We start from the raw sequence: 25,638 nt of genomic DNA, 5'->3' as shown, positions 1-25,638 counted from the left end.
AAATTTAATTGATATATTAAAACTAAACTAAACTCTTCTTTTGATTTTTTTTTTCTTGCACGGCAGAAACACTGCAAACATTATGAATAAGCTGAATATGACAGTGAACGATTAGTGTTTTTAGATTTTTCCGTGAAGTTGAAACAAAATTTTATAATATAAGAATAAAAAATAGATACAGTCATTACTGAAAGACAAAGTCGAAAATAGGGTATATCTAATAAACCAAAGATGTAATTTTCCTCATTCCCAATATTTATCCCGGCAATAATAGTAATACTTTTTAATTAAAATGAAAAAATTAAAGAACTTTCCAGTTTCTACCATGGCGTATAAGCAGCAAAAGCAAGTGTTTTGCACCTTAGCTTCCTTGAGTTCCTTCATCTTCTTTTCTTTCTCTCAACGCCTCTCATCTGCATGCACCCTATGGTAAAACCCTAGGTTTTTACAGTCGAAAGAGATATATATATATACATACATACACTTACATGTACACAATAAGCAAACGTCACGCACACGCGCTCCCGCTCAGTCTCCTCCTGAGATCGAACTCCCGGCCACCGAGACCATGGGCGATGACTGCCGGTCGTCGGAGAAGGCGTTCCCGGTTTACGCCGTCGGCGTATCGGATCTGGAGACAAATTCGGGTGCCATGACTGGAGACCTCATCTGGGATTCTGTTCGTGAAGAAGCTAAGTCCGAGGTAAATTATAAATATGTTTTTTTTTTCTTTACAAAAAAAAAATGTTTTTACTGATTTTTTTTTTTTTTTAAATTTCGATATATATATCATTGTCTAACACTCTATAGGCCCATTTGAACCAAACTGTATTTAGTGAATATTGTTCAATTAATACAAATTTATTTATTTTTTAAAGTATGACCAAAATATAGTGATAATTATTTTTGGAAGGGGCCGATGGTATACGGGTGCTTTCGTTGGGATACATAAGATACCTCGTTACCTCGACCTTTGACATGTCCATTTTATTTATTTATTTTATCAATTCATGATATTCACCATTTTAATTATAGAAAACAATACATGACAAAACGGGAAGTATATTTATGGATATAGAAAATTTCATGAATAATGAATTATGGAATATCTCCCAACATTACTTTAATTCAACTGCTCGGGGATGTGTTCACAAAAATCTATATAAAAATTAATAAGTTTGAATGAAGGTTATATCATTCATTTATGTCTCTTTTTTTTTTTGTTATTTTTATTTATATATTATGCTATAAGAGTTGTATTATACAATATTTTGGTAAAAAATACATTTATGGTTATAACTTCTGTTATCTTTTCAACTATTATTACTATACACATGTATTTACCGTATATTTTCTTATCTTCTTCAATGGTAATAATATATAACATTATATATGGGAGCTAATAACGTTGTAAGTACACCTAACGTGAGAATAATTTTTTCATCTTTTAAATTCCTGAAAAGTTCAAACTTTTTCTGGCTACCAAACGTCCTATAGCCTTATTGTTAAATAATATAATGGTTGAAGGGGAGCGCAGTAGGAACATAGAAATCCATATTATACATTGTTATAAAGAATAAAATAGAATTGTAGGTTGATATTAGTTTCTTGATGATACGAGCCTTTTAAGCTATAGCTAGTAACGAATACATGACTTTATTTTCTTATACATGCTTTGATAACACTTGTTAGATCAAACATTTACTACTACGCTAAAATTTTGACTTCTCTCTCCATCACCTCTCTCCTCCACCTCACTTTACTTTACTTTTTTTTTTTTTTTTTTTTTTTTTTTTTTAAACGTGTATAAACTTTGCATAATTTTCTGACATAAATGCTCTAACATGTCACTAACGAACTACTGCAAGCAACCTGAGCTCAAAGATAAGTTCAATAAAGCATACAACTCGTAATTATTTATAGATTGTAAGTTATTGAAGCTCAAAACACACGCAGGAACACAAAAACCTTAAAATCAGTTTAATAAATAAAGAAAATATTTCCAATGTTCAATTCCCTCTTGTTTTTGTTTTTGTTTTTGTTTTTTTAAATCTTTCTTCTAACTAATATCCATATTGTAATGAATGTTGGCAGGCAGAGAAGGAACCGGCCGTCTTAAGTAGCTTTCTATATGCCACCATTTTGTCACATGATAGTTTAGAGCGGGCGATAAGTTTTGTTATTGCCAATCACCTACAAAATCCCACTCTTTTGGCACCTCAATTATTTGACATTTTTTGTGGTGTAATTTTGCATGATCCAGAGGTCCAACGCTCCATTCGATTGGATTTGCAGGTACATATATATAGAGTAAAGACTAATTCAATTGAGATTCGAATAGACCTATATATTCATAGCATCTCTTTCAAAGGTGTTGTTACATGCACGTACGTAAATCAAACTTCTAACCTAATGTTTACTCTTCTTTGATCTCCTTGCAGGCCTTCAAAGATAGGGATCGCTCCTGTTTGTCTTATTGCTCTGCTCTGTTGTATCTTAAGGTGTTTTGTCTTCCATCTTTAGCCTTTGCTATGATCTGTGACATTTATTATTTTTATTTTTTTTTGGTATTGGTTATCATCATTCTATACACCTTAATATGTTGGTAGGGGTTGATCGAACTTACAATCTTTCATACAAATTTATGCTATTAGACTACATGCAGATTATGACTACTCCAGTAGTCATTTCTAGAGCATAATCTATAATTAATTTTTTAAAATTTGTAGGCTTACCATTCATTACAAACGCATCGAATTGCACATTCATTATGGAACCAAGGTCGAAGAGTCCTGGCATTGGCATTACAAAGTCGAACTAGTGAGGTAATTAATATTAATTATATCCCTTTAGTCCTTTACATATATTCTATACTAATTAAGATCTAGCCCATACGGAATTAGTTCACTGGTATACCAAGGTTCAAATTTTTGCAATGGCAGTATGTGTGGGGATTAAACTTAAAGTGAGTAAATTTCTTGTGTGCACCACCATTCGCCCTTGCCAGAACTTTATTTTCATAACTGATGCACAACTATAAAAATTGTCACTATATAGGTGCATACTTTTTGACTTCTCTCCTTTCTATTCTTTTAGTGAGAATTATGATGAAATTTCATTAGATTTTATAATGTCACTTTCGACTAACTAGGCAAAAATGTCCATGCATTCACACGACATGTTCTTACGGAAAATGAAATTTTTGCATATAAAATTTCGCCACGCACCCACAAATTAGGTAACAAAATTTAGTGGACTTTCACTGAATTGCTCACATTAAAGGACCAAGAGTTGGGTACAAAATATAAGTTGAATTGTGCACTTATAGTACAATTTTTATAGTCATGCATGTACTAGTATAATATAAATAGTTGGAATGTCCCTCATCTCATGAAACTAAATGTGGCACTAACTCGATACTTCTTTGTATACGCTATATTGTTAGAAATTCTTAAGTATTTGATCTTAATATTGTTTCCTTATAATGTGAAAGTGTTGCTTCGTTGCAGGTGTTTGGAGTTGATATTCATCCAGGTATATATAATAGTGCTTTAATTAATTAATTAGCGTCACATTATTAATTTATTATTGCATGCAATTAGTTACATATGATGATGTTTAAGTAGTGAATAAGTGTAAGTGAATTGAATAAGTACACATTATTAATTAATTTGGATTAGAACAGATTTTACATGAGAAAATAAAATATATTATTTGTGCAGCTGCGAAAATCGGAGAGGGGATCCTTCTGGATGGTGCAACAGGTATTGTCATAGGTGAAACTGCTGTAATTGGCAATAGAGTTTCACTAATGCAAGTAAGTGCATGCATCTTCATTATATTTTTTTAAATTTTTACTCTGTTCAATTCATATGATTCTTTTCGTTTTTTAAATATAAGATTTTTAACTAATGCTGGTTGAGCGCAACTCTTCAATTTAGAGCCATCATATCTTGACTTCAAAACTAATTGAAAGTGAAAACTAAATCTAATTATCAAATGCCAATAGTAATATATATAACTAGATTATAGAGAACTACTGCATAAATTTAGTCTCTAATTATTCATAATTCAAATTTATTTGCTCGGTTGTTATTGAAATAGTGGACTAAATTTATCACTTTGATAATATGCGTACAATTGAAAGACTATATTTACACCACAAAGAATTATTTGATATGAATTATGTAAATGTGTTTGGTAGGGTGTGACTTTAGGAGGAAATGGAAAAGAAGTAGGGGAGCGGCATCCAAAAATAGGTGAAGGTGCAGTTATTGGAGTTGGTGCAACTATACTTGGTAACATTATAATTGGAGAAGGTGCAATCATAGCAGCAGGTTCCCTTGTATTAAAAGACATTCCTCCTCACAGGTAGGGTAATAAATTACTAATGACTTCTAGCTTAGCCAGGTTTTATATAACTTTAAGGTTACAAGTTTAATTTCTAGTTAAAAGCTTGTTGATTAATTTCTCAATTTAATTAGTTATTAAAACTCACGTAAATTAATTTATCTTTTTAGAATTTTTGCTGGTTAGGACGACTTAAAACAAAATTTGTTGCCAAACCAATGTTTCTAACCTTTTTTTTTTTTTTGCTTGGCTTTTGAAGCATGGTGGCAGGAATACCTGCAAAGGTGATAGGGTATGTAGAAGACAAAGATCCATCATTAACAACAATGAAACTAACATGGTATGCTAAGTATACATGTCACTATGAGTATATATACATATTACTGCAGAGTTGCACTATTAATTTATAAATTATACGGATTATATAGGTAATAGTAAATTTTTGTGTTATACGAGATATTATTATTCTATTTTATTTTTGAGTTGTTAATAAAGTAACACTTTCAAGTTCTGATCTCCTATTAATGATTTTGTTAAAATTTATTGTTATTTTTAAAAAAAAATCTTAATTGACGGGAACTAATAACAGAATTTTATCTCTTGTTTATCTTCTCCTCTAATCACACTTCAACACCATGATTTAGTAGTTAGAAACACAAAAATGCATGTAAACTATGAACCTTGATTAAATTAATAGAAAATTTAAAAATTAGTGCAAAATATGTCAATGATTTGTATTTCTGATCGCTAGCTAATTGTTATGATGTGGAGTTGGAGTATTATTTATTAGGAGGTAAAATTTCACTAATAACTTTAGTTAATTGATATTTTTGAAAGGTTTCAAATTTTTTTGACAAATCCATTAATGAACATATCAAAAACACTACTTTATTGGCAATTTCATGTTCAAAAGACACCAAAAAATAAATAGCTTATTGCTTTGTTTTTTTTTTTTTTCCCTTGGTATTTGTAGATGTTAGCGAAGGGTATTTGAGCAAGTGTCTACTACTTGCCCCGAGACCAGACCCGGCGGTGCAGGGACGATTTCAATGAAGTCATAGTGAAGTGCTTTACACATACACTTTGGATGGAATTAATTGACCTATGTTCAAATTAACTAACTCCAGATAAGAAATAAGAACAAGATAATGAAAACAATAATAAAAAATTTAGATAAAGATATTGCTAGAAGATTTCTTGGATAAGTGTTTGTGTTGTAAAAGGGTTTGTAAGGAACGAACATGATGTTGTCTTGTCTGGATAAGGCTTAACTATACAAACTAATCTCCTTAATAAACACGTACTCTCAAATTAAGATAGCCTTTGAGACTAGATCAAGACCAAACTGACCCCGTTCGGACTTGGAGATGCACCTTGGAGGTCCATCTCGATAGCCAACATGAGGCTAGCCATAGAGGGTCCTCTGCACCTTGTCTAGACTTTTTTCTCCTGTCCTTTGCATTATCCTACCGAAGTTGCCCCTGCTCTCCGGACCCATCTACTTAGACCTTTCTTCAAGGGTCGGACTCAATATATTCATCAAATTTACTATATGCACTGTCCTCCATCATCATATCACCTTTTGTCAAATAGCCCCTATCGACTGAAAGGGCAAAAATTGAAGGGACTAGACAAAAATAGACACTTTTTAAAACTTATACATTTTTAGAAAAAACTTCATTGGAACTTGCGTCAAAATAATATTCCATAGTTCTGTAATTATTGTCAAACCCGGAAACAAAAATAAAAAGATGAATCTGTGTATGATAAAATTGAAACTATCGCCAAAAACCAGTGTTCTTTAGATGAATAACACCATGGGAAGTCTTCCTCTTCTCTTCTCTTCTCTTCCTGAATTTATATGCCTTGCATGCATTCTTTGTGAGCTGCCGGTACAAACTTGGCTGCATTGCCAAACTTTGATGTGCTGTACTTCCTATATACTCCTGTTAGCTTCCCAGTCCCAGCCTTTTTGTGGATGCCCACAATCATTCTTGAGCTTTCCCTGAATTTCAAATACTAAAATGATCATCATTGATATATACATATTTTTCGAGGGGCGAGGGAAATCTGCAGCCACTACCCGTGAGTGTGCATTGGGCAAACCCCGCCTAGTAACCCTAGCAAGCAAAAGATTACGAGGTAATAAAACCAGTCTAGGGTGCCCATAGCTGACCAACTCAACCCAAGAAGGTTGGCTCCAATTGAAGCATGTGCTCCATCTTAACTAAAAGCCTAAGTTCATAGTTGGATTGCACATTAATAGTTATATGCTCAACAGCTCCCACTGAAAGTCGAACTTGGCTGAGAAAAGCTAGGAGAGAAAGTTATTTACAGAAGTTGATGGTGTGAGTAGCCGGTGTGCCACTCGCAGGTCTTGCTCCATTGCCTAACGCCGTAGAGTGTGCAGTGGGCAGTGTAGACTGCAGCCGCAGCCAAAAGGGATGGTGAACATTCAAGCATTGCATACTCCACAAGGCACAGCTCTATCAAGAAGAATGACAGTAATTCAAGCTGTAAAAGGTAGCAGATCGAGTCCAACATCTTCATTAATATAATTCAGCAAAATAAGGTAATACAAGTATATAATTAACATGTTTAAATGCCCAAACCTTCTTGTCAGATTCAGCAGCCTTAAGGAATCTTCTCATAAAGACACATGGAGTTGGAACTGACAAGTTAAACTGCAATGTTTTAAGCATCAAACTTTCCTGTGGATTTATATAATGAATTAGTAACTTAGTATATATGAAAGCTTTGTGGATTTATTGTGATATAAACTAACCATATCAAGAACTTCTTTCCTCGTATAAGCCTTGTCTGAAATATATATAAAATCAGACACAACCGGAACAGCAGTTTCCTCGTACTTGCAAGCCAGTAGCATGGCAACCATTCCTACCAACTGCAGCTTCTTTCTCACAACTGTCTGCTTCTCTAAGAACCTGTCTATCAGGTTGACAGTCAGAAACAGTGTTTCTTCCCTCAGTTCAAACTTGTGATGCACCTGCATGCCCCGATGTTCATCGGGGCAGAATTAACTGAATGATTCCATAAATCGATAACCAAAAACATAATCTGATTCCCGGCCTTTGAATTGGAAGACTTATTTCATGTACCTCAATAAGCCAGTCAATCAGTACAGCTCTCATCCTCTCATTTATGTCAAACTGTTGATCCATATAGCCTGGTGAAACACAGCTAGACTTCTGCATATCATGGTTGTTATTTGTTATTAGAGGTGATAGTACATAGTATCTGTTCAACATGATAATACCAACATCGTTGATAGCACTGCTGGAAATTATGGAATTTCCGACAACCTGAAATGATCTTAAATCAAGTCAAAAGCAAAAAGTGGTCGGAACAAGGTTTTCGACTTGATTTAAAATCACTTTCAGGTGGTCGGAAATTTCATAATTTCCTGCCGTGGATTGGGATAGGACTCGAACACCTCTTGTTTGGAAGGATAATAGTGATGCCATCAGACCGCAAGGTACTTGGCAAATTAAATAATTGTTAAGATAATCTATCACATACATATATCAACAATTAGTAGGGAATATGAAATTTTCCATGGTAAAATTGACACTAAGCATTTAGACATTTAGTATAAGAATTTCTAAGGTTAATTTACATACCTCCACTTTTCTGTAGTAAGCAAAGAGATCTTCCACATATTCATTGACTGCAAGAGGATTGTTCATGTCACAACTGTCAATGTCCAGTACAGCCTCTTCAGATATATCCTACCAAAACACTTGGGGTTCAGTTATCCAATATACAACAGAACATCCAAACCTCGGCCGACAAGATTTGTGGAGGTGGTAAATTAAAGTGACTTAGCGGCTCATTAGGTGGGTACAACAAAACAACCTTAACAGATGCAAGAAGCAACATATATACAATCTAATCCTATTACCATTTGAGCTTTCTCTGTTGAATCTGTTTCTGTCTGTTCCAAAACCATGGGAGCATGTTGGCCATTAGCCCCTACGTTTTCCTGCTCATCTCTATCCTCCCAGATACTCAACTCCTTAGCTTCAACTTTTGGTTTCTTGTTTTCCTGCTGAACATCATTAAGCCACATTCAGTATAATTTACACTCTGTCAATGAATTATACATTGTTCGATTCGAATACATAATTATACTACTCCCTATATATGTACCTCATGCTGATGTTGATGCAAGCTAGCCATTTGAGCAGCAAATTTCCTTTATTCAAAATGAAATTTCATAATCTGAGTCTAATAACAACAACAATAATAGAAGAAGGCAAATTACACAGACCAGATTCAACTTGCATTGTGAACCCAAATCCAATGACATTCAAATTATGTGTTTGCAATTAACAAATTATTTACCTATAAATGTTAACTGCAGGTACATAATTTATTAACTACAGAGACATAATATGTTAATTGTAGTAGACACGAATGTTGTTTTGAACTAGGGTTCACAATGCAAGGTGAACCCTGACCCATAGTATACCAATTATAGTTGACATATAATCTGAATGTCATTTTGGACCAGGTTCACGTTGCCTGTAACAGCCTGGTCCATGGTATAACAATTGGAAGAAGAAGTTTTTGATTTTATTCTGTGACCTTGTGATGGGCCTGTGAGTTGGTACAGGAGGATTATTACTGGGCATCTTGTTTGTTCTGAGAACAAGAAATATCAAGAAAATCAGCATTCTCAGACACAAAATAAAGGACAAAAACATGTTTTTTTTTATAGTTTATAGATGAGAAGTACTGTGATGTTCCACTCTTCTTAAATGGAAGAGCTCCTAAGTTCTGATTTATGACACTCAATGCTCTCCTGTTGGTCCGGTTATCCAATTCCATCTTTCTTCCCTTCATGTTTGCCGCACCTTCATTCATCCAAAAAAAAAAAAACACACACAAAATAACAATAGAAAAACATTTTTCAGAAACTGATAATCTTTGATTTCCAGCCAGAATTTCCCAAGCAGTTGTTACCTTGAACAGTTGTCTGTTTGTCTGTCATCAAGGTAGGATTGTTCTCATCAGACATAACCATGTTTTCTTGATTCATCTTTATTCAGAAATGAGAAACCCAAGAACACGAAACGACAAAAATACAAGAAATGAAATCTTTCCTTCCAAAGAAGAAAGAGAGGGAGGGATTATAAACAAAAACCCGGAGGGGTAATAGGTGCAAGAACAACGGGTCTTGTCTGGTTTGGGCGTTTGGCATTCTGGGATGGAGGGAGGGCTTTTTATTCAAATCCAACGGCTAAGGAAGGAAATAAGGCCATTGGTTCGGAGTTTCCTAAATCTTAAAGCACATTTCGGGTCTGGGCACGGCTTCTATTTAGATTGTGTTGGTGACAGCATTGCTTCCTAATCTAATACTCCGTATATAATGCTGATTAAGAATTTAATTTAAGATTGTTAGTAATGATTTTCAGTTTTGGAAAGTTCCAACTCAGTTTCTAAACTTGTTTTATTGGGTTTTCATTTTTTACTTTTCGGCAAAATCTTTCATGGAAAGATATTTTTAAATCTGTTTCTTTGTGGTCGCAAGATAGAATAGAATAAAATTAAAATAATATTTTTTCTATATATTCTATATAAGGATCGGTGTCGGATCACTTTGATTGAGACTCATAGTTGAGCTCGAGGAAAGATTGGAGGTTCATTGCCAACCTCATGGCAGAGTGAAAAAGATATGTTGATCTGAGGGCAAGAATGAGTTACTGTTCGTGTCACCCTCCTAAATACTTAAAGAAAGCAATCATTCGTGGCAAGGTCCGAATGATGTCTTGGGTGTTTAGTCAAGTCCGTGAGAACACAAGCATGGCACACTATAATTTTACGCTTGAGGCACTCTGACAAGCACTAGGTGCGAAAGCAACCTACCATGTCGAATTTGACTCGAGGGTTGATTCGACCATGTTCGTGCATACACTGGCAAGTTCGTACCAAGTCAAGCTCGACATCCACATCTAATTTGGAAGGGATCAAGAACCTTATCATGCTCTCTCGGGTGAGAGCAGCTGAGTCTGAGAAGATGGAAAACTCACTGTCGACCCTACCTCCAAACAAAAGAGAAAGACGGGAGGCAAGGTAGCCTTATAGAGGGATTGTGGGGCTCACTGCCAACCCCATCTTCAAGCAAAGAAATGATACTAAAGGCAAGAAATTAAAGGGTTATGGTCCAGGTCGCCCTTCCCAATTAAAGACTTACATTCAAAAACAACGATTCGTATGAATACTTAAGAACGTCCAAGACACTGGCTCGAACACCCTGAGGTCAGTCGTGGTCACCCCTAGATCCTTAGGTTATCCAAGGTGTAACTATGCCCCTATGCTTCACTCGGACTCGGGGGGATCACAGCGGGTCATGAGCGCTCGTAGTGAATACTCTCTCTAGTTGTCGATGTCTCAAAACTGAGAAAAACATACGCATAAAGTCGATCTGGACTTTTAGCGTTTTATTTATAGGTGTTTATTGTAAAATATACGCATTTTTCCTTTTTTTACAATAGACACGAATAACCTATTTTGTACTAGTGTGGAGGTACTAATGATAGATATATTAAGTTGGCCCAATACGTAATCAATTTAGCAACGGACTAGCGACAAAAACGATCCATCGCTAAAAGGCGCATCGCAAAACCTTTGCGACGGAATTTAATTAATTCCATTGCTAAACCAAAAAAGCATGTCGCTATTTTCCTCATTGTGACTATTTGATGTGGAAATTGTAAGGGATTAACGGCGAATTTTTTCGTCGCTAAATATATCGTCGAAACATTCCGTCATCAAATGCCCGTCGCTAAATTTAGCGTCGGAATATTCCGTTGCTAATTTGTTTCTATTATTTGCGTTGGATCCAATTTAGCTACAGCTTAGCGACAGAAATATCCGTCACTAAATTTAGCAACGAATTTTTCCGTCGCTAAATTTAGCAACGAATTTTTCCGTCACTATTTCATTACCATTATTTATTGTTATTAGGTATTTAGCTATAGATTTACTACAATTTGTGTCCGTCGCTAAATTTTTAAAATTAAAGAAAAAAAAAAACTACCACTAATTAATATCACATACATGCATTAAACTTATAATATATTACTTCAATAATATAATTGTAAAACATATTATATTATAATTATTTTGTCACATAAATTGTTTGTTATAAAATGGTTGCAATTTTGTATCTCTGGTTGAAATTTGAGTTGATGATGTTCAAAGATTTTTCAATCTTATGGTCCTTTACTAGATAATTGTAATTGATAATTGTGATCAATATAAACTATAATGATTTTCGGATCTCATGATCCTTTACTAGATAGTTGTAATTGAAAATTGTGATCAATATAAAGTATAAACTACAATGTCATCTAATACTTATCTAGCTAATAACTACAACCATCCCTAACATTCAAATATGTATATATTATAAGAGTAACTTAGATGCATTTTTTTTTTTCTGGGGTTGAGGGGGTGAGATTTGGTTGTTGAGGTTTCTGGGGTTGAGGGGGTGAGATTTGGTTGTTGAGGTTTTTATGCCAATGGTTGAGTCTTTAAACAAACAAAAAAAAAAGATATGTGCCCGATGAGATCTAGGGATGTTAATGTAGGTCGATCCGTCCATCGCGGACTATTGCCTGTGAAGCCCGCAGAGCTGAGGAATACACAACCAAAGCTTGCCTTATGCGAGTTCGTGGACCTAACTTCAAAAATAAAAATAATTATTATTTTATATTTAAATAATTTAACCTAAATAATATTAATTTTTTTTCATGTTTAAAAGTTAAAAAAACTTACATTTATATATATTCCAAATTTTACATTCAAAAAAAATATATATTCCAAATTTTGAACTAAATTAAATGGCTTCTTTAAAAAACACATACTCCGTATAATATTACATCCATCACTACTCACTAGAGATCATTAAAATACTTGCAAATACAAATGTTATGGTGACATTAAACGTTCCCCCTCAAGAATATGATTGTAAATTGCAATTCTCCTTCATAGGTTTCTCCCATGGGCTGAGTTGATAGGATAGCTGCAGAGTAAATAATTTTTGGGATATGGTGAAGGCTTGAGATAGAGTCATAGAGAGAGAGGGGATAAAAGTATTTACTCTCACCCTCTCACCTCCCCACACTGCAACAAGTCTCTGATTTCTTCTCTTTTCATGCAAGTCTTTGTGGGTTTTCTCCCCTTTTTGTCTTTGCATTTAACCTCCCCCTCTCCCCAACCAAATATGGCAAAAGCTTCTCTTGGCATGGAAAAGAAGAAAGCTAGGGAGTTGTGTTGTTATAGAACCATAGATTAATAAAGGTCCAAAGACAAGACATTACACAGATAGGGAGGAGTGTTATATATAGAAACCACTCCATACAAAGGTCCGAAGACAAAACATTACACAGATAGGGAAGAGTGTTATAGAACCACTCCATACAATCAGACATCTTTCATTTCTCCTTGGAAGTGCGGGGAGAAGGCATATTGGCTATTTCTAGGAACCGCAAGTAGTTGTGGTCCGTGTAGTCTTGATGAGGTGCTGCAACTACCCTTCCTTCCTGGGATGAAGCCATCCATATCGGTAAATTCCGCTGATACATTTCCAGTGACCGCATGTACTCGGGGTCCCTGTAGTCTTCTTCTTCCTCTTCTGCTGCACTTACCATTCCTTCCTCCACCGGCTTCTCACCTTCACCCGCTTTTCTGTTCCTTAACTTTGCCCAACACCGTTTCTCAATGCTCTTATTACCTTTCTTTGACTCCATAATTCCTACAAAACAAATTCAAAGAAAGCCCAATGGATCCACGGCTTAATTTATAGCCAATTAAGTATCTCAAGTCACGGGGCAGTGCACTGCTACCGAGGCTACTTAGACAGGCTGGCCTTTGGAAGATTCAATTTCAAGTCTGGTATTTGGGAGCGAAACTTAAATTTTTTGCCCATGCCACCATACACAAAAGTTGTCCAAAAAACACAGAACCCAAAGTCATAAACTGCCACCAGTTTAAAGTGTCCAAAAAGAACATTTAAGAATGTCACCAGCCAAGTTTAGTTTTACAATGCAAATCACTCCAATTTTTCCATCTTCACCAAACACTCTTTAGTCTTCTTAGAGCTTTGCGTAGAGGAGAACCATCTACCTACTTCATAGGAACGTACCGGCCTAACTTTGATAGCATAAGTGGTGTTCATAGGAGCAATATCGCGACCCAAAATGTATAAAGGTGCCATTGATCTATGAAATAATAACCTTACTTTGCTGAATTGCTCTCTGAATGTGTAGTGACCCATGAAGAAGTCCTGAGACATATATATAGAAACCTAAGGGTGTTTCGCTAATAACGATTTCTAGGGCTCCAAATAAGTTCTTATACCACGAAAAGAAGCTAAACTCTTTCGATGATTAACGATGTTGTAATTATTGTTCATTGAAACTACCATGTATGATTTATATCTGTTATCTTTTAATTATTATTTACTGCCTAAATAGAACGATGTTTAGACTACCGAAGTCGGCTACACGCTTTTCAAGTATTTAAACAATTTGGCTATCCAAGTGTAAATGTAGAAGACTGTATTTAGAACTCTAATTCTAGAACTCTAATTCTAGAACTCTAATTCTAAACAACCACTAAACGACCGTGTTTTGATTAGGTGGGATTTTTGGCTCCAATGTGGTTCCAAATGCTTGTGGCTTTTTTATATAGTAAGATAAGACTATATATATATATATATTTATTTATTTATGAAATGCCCGCAGGCCAGCATGTGTAGCCCACTAACTCGCATGGCAATCGTTATGCGTTGGACCCGTGTCCAGCATGCTTGCTGGACACGGTTAACAGTGCCGTTAGGCACTGTTATCTCCTTTTTTTTTTTTTTTTTTTTAATTTCAAACCGCTTTGTTATAGGAGTATATATTCATAATTTTATTACTATATTATTAATAACTGTACATTCATAACTCCATAACTGTACGTTCATAACTCTATAATTGTACATTCATAACTCCATAATTGTACATTCATAACTCCATAACTGTACATTCATAACTCTATAATTATACATTCATAATTTTCGAAGCTTTATGTTCACAATTTTAGAGCTCTATGTTCATAATTTTATCACTATATGTTCATAATTGTAAATTCATAATGTTAGAGCTCTTTATTCATAATTCGATCAATAACTGTAGATTCATAATCTCATAACTGTAGATTCATAACTCCATAACTGTACATTCATAACTCCATAACTGTACATTCATAATCTTCGAAGCTCTATATTCACAATTTTAAAGCTCCATGGTCATAATTTTATCACTATATATGTTCATAATTGTAAGTCCATAATGTTAGAGCTCTGTGTTCATAATTTCATAATTGCATAACTGTACATTCATAACGGCATAACTGTACATTCATAATCCAAAAAAAAATAACGCCGTTAACGGCAAAACGCGCGGGATTTTTTTTTTTTTTTTTAACTAAATGACGCGTTTTTTTTTTTTTTTAAACGACGTCGTTTTGGGCCCGTGTCCACAATTCACTGTGGACACGGGTCCGGGGCATAATTTGCCAGTTTTACAATGCAAATCAATCCAATTTTCCCATCGTCACCCGACACTCTTTAATCTTCTTAAAGCTTTGGTACCTACTTCATAGGAACGTATCAGTCTAACTTTGATAGCATAAGTGGTGTTCATAGGAGAAATATCGCGACCCAGAATGTATAAAGGAGTCATTGATCTGTGAATTAATAACCCTGCTTTGCTGAATTGCTCTCTGAATGTGTAGTGACCCATGAAAAAGTGCAATGACATATATATAGAAACCTAAGGGTAGTTCGCTAATAACGATTTCTAGGACTGCAAATAAGTTCTTCTACCACGAAAAGAAGCTAAACTCTTCGATTAACGTCGTTGTAATTATTGCTCATCGGAACTACCATGTATGATTTATATCTGTTATCTTTTAATTATTATTTACTGCCTAAATAGAACAGTGTTTAGACTACCGAAGTCAGCTACAGGCTTTTCAAGTATATAAACAATCTGGCTATCCAAGGTTGGAGATTCAGCCTTTTGGGGTAAGAAGACTGTATTTAGAACTCTAATTCTAAAAAACCACTAATAGACCTTGTTTTGATTAGACGGGGTTTTTGGCTCCAATGTGGTTCCCGATGCTTGTGGCTTTTATTTATATTTGTATTTATGAAATGTCCACAGGCCAGCATGTGTAGCCCACTAACTCGCATGGGCCAAGCCCGCGAAGCCTGCATTTTCGCGAGCCAAAAATTCTAGGCCCCGACCCATCTCACCATAGGGCGGTGTAGAACTGGCCCGTAGACTTCAGTTCACCTTGACACTCCTATTGAGATCACTCCAATTATTATATATTTTTAAATTTACGTGTTTCTTTTATATTGCCTAGGACACCACAAAAAATTCTCCAAAATCGCATCATTTGGACCTGCCCTAAGATAATAATTTGAAAAAGAAATTTGATAGGTATAGTAGGTACATTATTGTATTACTTAATATTTATACATTGAATTAGATCAACTTTTATAGTAAAAATCAAAGCCTAAATTTATTTCTATTAATGGAGTCTAAAATGATATATTATACAGCTCAGCAAACTTTCCCAAACCCTCACGTACATTTCTACCAACTCTTTGCCATATATTCTTGTATTAGCCGTTAGGTACATACCCTAGCCTATACTAGCTAGGTTATTTGTGAGAGATATACAGGTGAACTTAGTGTAGTGTTTTATACAAGGAAGAATCAGCCAACAATTGTTTATATAAGTGCACAGTGCACGCGCGTAAGATGCACGCTCATAGTGACTATTATTATTATTATTATTATTATTTTCAAATGTCTATTATTATTATAAAAAAATTTCTTTATTATGGACGATCGATCTAAATTGGATCAATTAGTGAGTTTTAACCTTTTTAACCCCTTTTTTATGCGGTCACCTCTTTATATATTCATTCGAACATGTATTCATCTTGTGTTCGGTATTACCCTAGCCTAGGTTCTTTGTGAGAGATATACGAGTGAACTTTTTGTTTTATACAGGCTAAGGAAGAATTAGCCAACAATAAGTGTTTATATAAGTAAGTTTCGTTAAATTATATTGATGATTTTATTTTATGTTAAGCATTATATATATATATATATATATATACATGTCCGATCTGTTTATAATAATTAAAGATTAAAATAAATTAAACAAGTTTTTGAAGAAAAGTGGTGGTTTTGATTCTTGTGTTATGGAGATATAGTCGTTTTAGTCCCACTATTTTGGGTGTAAATATTTTTATGAATGGAGATTTTAATTTTTGAATGGCTGAGTCGAGTTAATTCAGTATTTTATTTTGGATGATAAGAAAAACTCAATCTTGCCTTGTGACCCTAATCGGGGTCAAACCAAGAACATAAGAATTCGAATTCATGACCTTGTGGTTACTTTCACATTCCATATCAATTCAACATATATTCTTGTATTTCATTCCATCATGATACAATAATAATGTCATATTGGGTACTGGTCTATCCTAGGAGGCTAGGACCTAGGTTATTTGTGATAGAGATTACTTTTTCTGTTTATTAACTAGTTATTAAAAAAAAAAAAAAAAAAAAAAAAGCGTGCATATATAGTGCACGTACAATATATTGTGAGATAAATAAACAATAAAAAGGAAATTAAAAAAAATGAGATTATGTTAATGCGATTTAGAAGGAAAAATATATTACAAAATTGAATGAAATAGAAATTAAAAAATATAATTAAATTATAATTAATATACATGCGTACTTAATGCTCTATAATAAACGCAATTATTATGAATCTATCAAGTAATTAACTCCATTCTATAATATAATAATTAAATTTATTTACCAATTTTAAAAAAAATAGTGACTTTTAAAAGTAAATCTCACAAGTGCTTCTCCCTCAAAATATTTGATTTGACTAAATTTTCAACCTAGATATATATATATATCTAGGAGCCTCAATTTCGATTTGGCATGGATTGGTGAATGGTGTCCCTGGCAAATTTAGGTATATATTAATAAATAATAACATGATAAAAGGAGTTAAATATTTGACATGCATGTATATAATGTTGAAAATAATTAATCAACTCAATTAAAAAAAAAAAAAAAAACATGCACAGTAAATGTACGTAAGCTGCACACACCTATGGATAGTGAGCACTCTATATATATATATATATATATATATATATATATATATATATATATATATATATATATATACACGGAGTACTTTTAAATTTATGTTTTTTTTTATAAAAAAAAAATCCTAGGATGCTAAAAAGCTATCAAAAAGCACAACCACTGGCTATTATTTTGAAAGAAAAAAATTGAAAAAGAAATTTGATAAGTAGGTACATTATCATCACTTAATATCTATACATTGAATTTTTATTTTTTTTTTAAGAGATAAAGTTGCAATATATTAATGAATGAGAGCAACAATAGAGTTAGGAGGGACAGAGTCCCACTACAGCGAGCCAGCTTGAGCAAAAGCTGCTGAATCAAGAGTATGAGCATGTAAATTTAAAGTTCTAGACACTAAACTAACAAAGCAATAATCAAACGTGAACATATATGCTCAACACTGATCAATAGTGATCCCAACATAGGATAAAACCGGCATATGAACTGATAAAAGACTACCACGAAGCTCTAAACAATCTGTAAATAAGTCTACAGCCAGCACACCCCGATCCTTGAGCTAGGATATAGCACTTCCTTGCAAGCTAGGGACTCCGCCATCAGGGGCAAGAAACAGTCCGCAAGTAAACCATTGCATGCCGCCAAGAACGCACCATCATGAGACAGTAGCACCGCGCTGAAGGAAGTTTTCCCCGTTGCCGGCTTGAATCCCGCATCGATGAAGCACTTTGGGCGGGTTGAAGAAGCAGGCGTCACGGTGGTCTGTGGCATTTGCTGGGGATGAGAGTGCACCTGCCTCCAGCTTAGCAGCGACGTGGATGCCCTCCTCGACACTGCACTCGGCGACGGCATGGAGAGCTCCCACACCGATTGGTTCTTGGTCCGCCAAATTTGGTATAAAACTGCCACAACAAGATCAACATATTCCTTAGCTTAGACATAGTGGTCATAACATTTCGCAACCACAAGGAGAATGAATCTGTCACATGCATAATTTGTGATGGAGATGGAAGACTCATGCCACACATGTTTAGAGTATTCACACAAAACCAAAGCATGCATGACATTCTCATTAGCTAGACCACACTTTGGGCATGCTGGATCCACCTCTACTCTCTTTATAATCAAGTTTATAGTGGTGTGGAGGATATCATTAAGAGCTCTCCAAAAGAAAGTCTTCCACTTGGGAGGAACGTGAAGTTCCCACACTGAAATCCATCTACCAAAGCCTCCTGGGGCGTCCTCATAATTACCAATAATGTGCATGTACCCACTTTTAACTGAATAACAACCCCTTGTGTCTTTATACCAAAACCAAGAATCATCATAATCAGGATTGATTGAGATCCTAGATATACGAGTCACATCCTGAGAATAAAAAATATCAGATAGAATATGTGGATCCCAAGTATTCGTTTCTTGATCAATCAAACCTGAAACCAATGAGCCATTTAATTCATTAACCATAGCAGTTTGAATCAATGGACTTGGTTCATCAGATCCCCAAATCAATGTAGTCTTACCATTACCTATTCTCTTTCTTACCCCACCACACACCAAGCCATGTGCTTCCATTATACTGAGCCAGCAATAACTTGGACAATTACCCAAAGTTGCCTCATAGAAAGAGGTTTTGGGGAAGTAGCGAGCCTTATACACTCTTGCTACTAAAGAATCAGGGACAGTCATGAAATGTCAGGCTTGCTTCCCTAACATAGCCAAATTAAAAGCACGTAAACCTTTAAAATTCAGTCCCCCAAATTTCTTGGGCCTACAGAGCTGATCCCATGCCTTCTAGTGGATTCCCCATATCACTTCCAGAGCTCCACCAATACCTGTTCATGGTCCTCTCAATAGATAAGCAAACTGAAACCAGAATAAAAAAGACACTCATAGAAAATATAGGTATAGATTGAGCCACACTTTTCAAGAGAACCTCCTTACCAGCCTGAGAGAGAAGTTTCTTATTCCAGGAACCAATCCTCTACTTGATTTTGTCATATGTATATGAAAAACAGCTTTTTTATTCCTACCCACAAAAGAAAGCAAACTCAAGTACTTCCCAAAATTAGGAGCCTGAGTCACGCCTAACAATGTAGCCACCTCTTCCCTATCCTCTACTGATGTGTTCTTACTAAAACAAATACTGGACTTATGAAAATTTATAGCCTCACCTGATAAATTCTCATAAGTGTTCAAACACTGTTTGATTACATCGGCTGATCGGCTTCCTAGGCATTGGCTTTGAAGACATATGCAAAGAACAAATGGGATATAGGCGGGGCACCTCTAGCCACCCTGCATCTATGAATGCAACATCGATCCTAGGCACTCTATAACAGCAAAAATAGACCCTCAGCACATATAATAAACAGATAGGGAGAGAGAGGATCACCATGTCTGAGACCCCGGGAGGGAATAACACGGTCACCACCAATATCGTTAATATTGATAGAGTAAGAGACAATGGTCACACAGAGCATTATCAAATCCACCCATCTATCATCAAATCCCAGGACCCCATCATTTTCTTCAAGAAAGGTCACTCCATACAATCATAAGCATTTTCCATATCTAACGTTAGGGCTCCCCATCCTACCACCCTCCGCAGCCACAATGATATTATCCGTGATAAGTATGCCCGGGATAAAAACACTTTGGGACTCAGAGATTAGACTTCCCAAAAGAAGTTTTAACCTGTTAGCTAACATTTTAGCCATAATTTTGTAGGTCACATTACACAGGGCTATCGGCCTAAGATCAGCCATGGTCTCAGGAACATATTTCTTTGGAAAAAGAACAATGTTAGTATCATTAAGACCTTCCGGAAAGGAACAAGAATTTAAACACTGCAGCACAAAGTTAGGCACATCTTCCCCAACCACACCTCAGAAGTGTTGGTAAAAGTCGGGATTCAAACCATCCGGCCCAGGGATTTTATCAGAGAACATAGAGAACACCGCAGATTTCACCTCATCAATCTCAAAAGGCCTCAGCAGACCAATATTTTGGCTAGGGGAAATACGAGGAGGCGCAAAATCAAACAAAGGATCCTCACAACTAGAATTACTAGTGGTGAAAATATCATTAAAGTAATCCAGCACAACAGTCTCCATAGCATCCCCCTCTACCCAATCCCCAACAGTATTTTTCAGCTTAGAAATCATATTCTCTTTTCTACGTGCAGAAGCATACATGTGATAGAATTTAGTATTGGCATCCGCACCCTTCAACCAATGCTGCTTCACCCGCTATATCCAAAAACGTCATCCTGGGCCTCCAAACGCTAAAATTCAGCTAAAGAAGCCGAGTCCCTACAATGTCGAAGTAAGAGCTGGTCTTTACGAATCTGCTTGATACGGTCCCCAAACCTATGGAAGTGCTCACCTCCCCACTGCAACAACCTCTCTCCACAATACTGCTGACAACTCAACAGTCCTCCTACCCTCCCATTCTGCCATGCACTTTCCACCACCTCCCTACATCCCTCAATATATATAATAAAATTTGAGGTCTAAATTTATTTCTATTAATGGACTCTAGATATAAGATTTTGTTTTTTGATATTTTTACCCTAGTAGGGCATTTTGGTTATTTTGCAATTTCAAATTCTCTCCTTTCCCATCTTACGTACGAAAAGTAAAACAACTTTCGGACACCTCTTAGAGCAACATTATCAGTTGGGGATATTAGGGGGAGAATGTAAGAGTGATTAGGAAAGAGAAGATGGGAGGGGAAAGAAAAAAAACTGAATTAAAAAAAAAAAAAAAAAAAAAGTAAACAGCGCCGACTTTAGCCAAGCCGTGCGCGAAACACGCACTGCGTTTTTTTTTTCTTTAAATTCTGACATTATTTTGTATTTTGCAAGAGAACAATTTCTTGAAATTACCCCCGCCTAAATTATCCGGTTTTGTTCCTAGTCAAAACATAATAAGTATGTTTTCTTCATTTTTTTTTCTCTCATATTTCTTCAATATTTCTCCTAGCTTTTCGACCCACAGAAGTAAAGTGATAGTACTAAAATTTCACTCCATTGTCCACTTTACATTGTGGATTATATATAGTCTAAAAATTATGTATTTACGATTAACATATTATATGTGCTTTTCGTTAATAAATTATGCGCCTGTAAATAAATTGAAGTCACATAATAAATTGTTATTATGTGTCTGGAACATATTATGTGTCTTCAATTTATTTACAGGTACATAATTTATTAACTATAATATTATATACATATAATATGTTAATTACATACATACAATTTTAGACTAAGGTCCACAATGCAAGGTAAAATGTATCACTAATAAATGTTCATTTAGTATATTGAAATATATAAAAATATCAGTAGTAATATGTTAAACGTAATTGTATAGCTCCTTTCATTCTTTCAAGGATTGACAACAACAGCATCAGAAGCAGAAGATTGAGACATCTTGTGCATCAAATCTTTGGAAATAACTAATAAGTAGCTCCTTTCATTCATTCCCTTTTCCATAATTCAGAAAAGAAAATGATGGAAGAACAAGTGCTCGAGTTCTTTGTACACGTAAAATGTCAAAATTTGTCACATAAATTGTTTTTCATAAAATGATTATTGCACGTACTTTTGTATTTGTTAATCTCTGATTGAATTTTGTGATGCTATTGGGGGATTTTCCCGTGGCCCTTTACTAGATAGTTATAATTGAACATTCTGATCAGTCTAAATTAAAAGCAAAATTAATAATTGAATTTGATTTTACAACAAAATTTTAACTAAATTAATAATTGAATTTGATTTTACAACAAATTTTTACTAATAACTACATTCATTTATATCATTCAAATTTGTACATATTATAAGAATAACTATTTGGAGTTTTTCTTTCTTTTTTCGGGGTGTAGGTAGATTTGTTATTGTGAATGACTATTGAGATTTTTATACTAATGATAAGATTAGGCACAGTCCACGTACACAAGTAAGTTACGCTGTGTGTCTAATGGGACCACTCCGATATATTATTATTATAATTTTTTTTAATTTTTGTTTTTGTTTAATATTGTCTAGGACTCACATAACATTTCCAAAAACACATCTTTTGGCCCTATCCTAATGAGGTGTTTGGGGCATTTAGTTGGAGGGAAGGAATGAGGTGAAAAAAGAATTGTAATTTCATGGGAAAAGAATAAGTATGAATAGAATTTAAATTCCCTCCAACCAAACGCCCGGTAAGATTATAATTTTGAAAAAAAAAATCGTTAGGTAGGTACTTTATATTACTTAATATTTGAGCAAATTTCACTTTTAGTCCTCAAATATTGTGGCATTGTCACATTTAGTTCTATTCTTTTAATTTTGTCACATTACATAATTGATGACTTTCATTTGTTTCCCACATTTAATTTAGCCCCCTTTTTAAAAAGTTTGTCATATCATCATTTTATTTATTTATTAAAAAAAAAAAAGACTAACATGTAATTTTATCATTCATGCATCTTGTCTCAATATGTAATTTCTCTTTATTTCTTATAAATCCTTTTAATTGAACACTAAACAATTTCATATTAGCCATATTTATTTAAAGGTGGAATTGCACAATTTTAAAATTAAAGGAGGACTAAATGTGACAAAGAAATGAAAATCAAGTATGTAACGTGATAAATTTTAAAATAATATGACTAAATGTATTAATTTTAAAAATAACATTTGCTCTTAATATGTATATATTAAATTAGATAATCTTTTATAGTAAAAATCAAAACCTAAAATTATTTCTAAGAATGAGCTCTAAAATGATATAGTTACAGCTCAGCAATTTTATTTTCCAAACTCTACATTCTACCTACCCTTTGCTATATATATGTGGGGTACTCTCATTACCCATATCAATCGAACATGAATTCATCATGTGTTCGGTATTACTCTAGCCTAGGTTTTTTGTGAGAGATATACGAGTGAATTTTTTGTTTTATACGAGGCTAAGGAAGAATTAGCCAACAATAAGCGTTTATATAAGTAAGTTTCGTTACATTATATTTGATGATTTCATTTTTTGAAGAAAAATAGTGATTTTGGTTCTTATGTTATGGAGATATAGTCGTTTTAGTCCCTCTATTTTGGTGTAAATATTGACTATCCCAAAGACGCAAGAATTCAAACTTGTGACATTGTGGTTACAAGTGCGGATCTCTTGTTATCTTGATTGGGGTAACCTGTTGACTCTGTATGTATTTGTTGTATGGATTTGATAGATGGTTGCAATTTGACCAGGGGTTTAACAGATCCATGTCACACCAAATTCACCATTTGGAAATTAAAAAAAAAAAAAAAATGAAGGGTAACATTTGTGTGAGATCGGTTCAAGAATCTCAATTTGTGAGATGAGTCAGATCTTTGATTAATGGATCAGATTTTTGACCTCATTAATCAAAGATCCGACCCTGTCTCACAAATTGAGATCCGTGAGACGTCTCAAATTTTTATTGGTAGAGGGCATTTTGGTATTTTTTGCGCTTTCAAATCCTGTGTTTTTTCCCGCCTTGTTATTGTAGAATACGATGAGTTCCAACAACGGCAAAGATGGATCTCCCTCCGGCGAAAAGACCCCAGAGAAGCAACCCACTCCTTCCCGGCGATATTCAAAGCGCCAGAAGATGATGCCGCTGGAGCTCACCTTGGGCTCCTCTTCCGCCGCCGGCGGCGGCGATGGCTCGGGTCAGTACGTGGGAATTCCCCACAACAAACGCTGCTGCGCCTGTGAAGCATCGGCGGCTGATGCTCGGAAGAAACGCGCGCGGGCTAAAAAGGCGGCGGCGGGCCCTTCTCTCTCACTCGCTGCCGTCAAATCAGAGCCGCCTCCGCCTCCGGAGAGCATCTGCGACGCATGCAAAGCCGTGTTCACACCCAACCATACTTGCGGAGGTCATCGCCGCAGCTTTGATGTTCGCAATCTCGTTCAATTCCATGCGGTTTACTACGTGAAACAAGAGAGAGACAACGATGAACAATCCCCACAGTCTCCTGCAACTCTTTTGTGTGGACCCCTCACCGGTCTCGCCATTGCTGACTCACCCCAATTGGCTCGCACCTCCATTCCCGACCTCAATTTACCTCCTCCACCTGAACCATATTAATAGAGCATATATATATATATGCAATTCCAACCTGCAAAACAATATGGATCTTTAATTTTCATTGCAAGTTTAGATTTCGATCTGTTATATTTTATTTTGTTTATCACAACACCAGTTACAATCTTGTATGTTATCATATGGATGTGCTTTTTTACTTATTAAGCACATTATGATGATAACAAATGATATTGTACCTAGACGTTCTGTTTGAGTTTGTGTTTTTTATTTTAAATAATATTGCATGGGTTGGCTAGATAATGTTGTTCGTGTTGTAGCATGCGAAATGGATTGTTATGTTGTTTAATGAAAAGTGGTTTTTAATTTATATTAGTATTTCCATTTTAATTTACTCTGCATTTGATTTTGTTTACTTTTTAAAAAGAAGAAATTTATCATAAACATAATGAAAATAACAAAGAATGGACAAAAACTTGAATAACTTCAATAAAACAGACGCAAATTACCCAAGTCCGTGCAGATTACAGTAAATAAACGAAAAAAAGATTATGTTAATGCGATTTAGCAGGAAACATATATTACAAAATTAAATTTTTGAATGAAATTAAAAAAGAAAGTAATCTATAATTAAATAATAATTAATTTACGTGCACACTTAGGGTGTGTTTGGTGTATGAGTTTAGCTATAAGGAATGAGAATCAAAGTAATTGTTATTGTTTGGTTGATAGGTTTCTAGAACACTACTATGAGATTTGATTACCCTCTTAATAAAAAAAAAACTCATTCAATTCGCAATTCTCTAATAAAATAAGGGTTTCATTTCATTATTCCTCCTTAGTTTGGATTAATGTTTCTAGATTTTTGTTTTTTGTTGTTGTTCATATTGGTGTTTTGGAGGTCTTTATATTAGAATCAATTGTCTTGAATTTTTGTTCTTGTATATTTAAAACATTTATTCCCATTATAGGATCATACATAACCAAACAA

The 25,638-nt window shown here is 34.7% G+C and overlaps 3 protein-coding genes across 3 annotated transcripts; 1 reads left to right on the top strand and 2 right to left on the bottom strand.

The window, feature by feature from the left end:
• The first annotated feature begins 416 nt into the window (after positions 1 to 416).
• On the top strand, positions 417 to 5,405 carry LOC109172515 (probable serine acetyltransferase 2). Its single transcript, XM_019321672.1, has 9 exons — positions 417 to 703; positions 2,095 to 2,295; positions 2,442 to 2,501; positions 2,730 to 2,825; positions 3,510 to 3,534; positions 3,723 to 3,817; positions 4,205 to 4,371; positions 4,610 to 4,690; positions 5,324 to 5,405. Coding segments are annotated over exons 1-9 (861 nt in total). The 5' UTR covers positions 417 to 568; the 3' UTR covers positions 5,325 to 5,405.
• An 802-nt stretch (positions 5,406 to 6,207) lies between these two features.
• On the bottom strand, positions 6,208 to 9,425 carry LOC109172496 (G2/mitotic-specific cyclin-2-like). The gene is made up of 11 exons (XM_019321651.1): positions 9,337 to 9,425; positions 9,110 to 9,227; positions 8,959 to 9,015; positions 8,521 to 8,566; positions 8,249 to 8,416; positions 7,992 to 8,099; positions 7,470 to 7,559; positions 7,136 to 7,357; positions 6,963 to 7,061; positions 6,686 to 6,864; positions 6,208 to 6,355 (listed from the first exon to the last, which is right to left on the bottom strand). The coding sequence occupies exons 1-11, from the start codon at positions 9,410 to 9,412 to the stop codon at positions 6,208 to 6,210; spliced, it is 1,311 nt and encodes a 436-aa protein (XP_019177196.1). The 5' UTR covers positions 9,413 to 9,425.
• Positions 9,426 to 18,107: 8,682 nt separating this feature from the next.
• On the bottom strand, positions 18,108 to 19,265 carry LOC109172495. Its single transcript, XM_019321650.1, has 2 exons — positions 18,563 to 19,265; positions 18,108 to 18,478 (listed from the first exon to the last, which is right to left on the bottom strand). Exons 1-2 carry the CDS (start codon positions 19,263 to 19,265, stop codon positions 18,108 to 18,110), a joined length of 1,074 nt encoding a protein of 357 aa, XP_019177195.1.
• Positions 19,266 to 25,638: the final 6,373 nt, after the last annotated feature.

This window comes from Ipomoea nil, unplaced genomic scaffold (assembly GCF_001879475.1).
Source record: "Ipomoea nil cultivar Tokyo-kokei standard unplaced genomic scaffold, Asagao_1.1 scaffold0418, whole genome shotgun sequence".
NCBI lineage: Eukaryota > Viridiplantae > Streptophyta > Magnoliopsida > Solanales > Convolvulaceae > Ipomoea > Ipomoea nil.
The sequence above is the reverse complement of the archived record's forward strand: the minus strand, read 5'-3'. Positions and strand labels throughout refer to the sequence as shown.

Coding starts and splice junctions, on each gene's coding strand:
- LOC109172515 (XM_019321672.1), top strand. CDS start 569: ATGGGCGATGACTGCCGGTCGTCGGAGAAGGCGTTCCCGGTTTACGCC. Junction 2,296..2,441: donor CCATTCGATTGGATTTGCAG/GTACATATATAT, acceptor ATCTCCTTGCAG/GCCTTCAAAGATAGGGATCG. Junction 2,502..2,729: donor CTGCTCTGTTGTATCTTAAG/GTGTTTTGTCTT, acceptor TAAAATTTGTAG/GCTTACCATTCATTACAAAC.
- LOC109172496 (XM_019321651.1), bottom strand. CDS start 9,412: ATGAATCAAGAAAACATGGTTATGTCTGATGAGAACAATCCTACCTTG. Junction 8,567..8,958: donor ACTCACAGGCCCATCACAAG/GTCACAGAATAA, acceptor TTTTGAATAAAG/GAAATTTGCTGCTCAAATGG. Junction 8,417..8,520: donor TGCATCAACATCAGCATGAG/GTACATATATAG, acceptor GATGTTCAGCAG/GAAAACAAGAAACCAAAAGT.
- LOC109172495 (XM_019321650.1), bottom strand. CDS start 19,265: ATGACTGTCCCTGATTCTTTAGTAGCAAGAGTGTATAAGGCTCGCTAC. Junction 18,479..18,562: donor CTCCATCACAAATTATGCAT/GTGACAGATTCA, acceptor TTGTTGTGGCAG/TTTTATACCAAATTTGGCGG.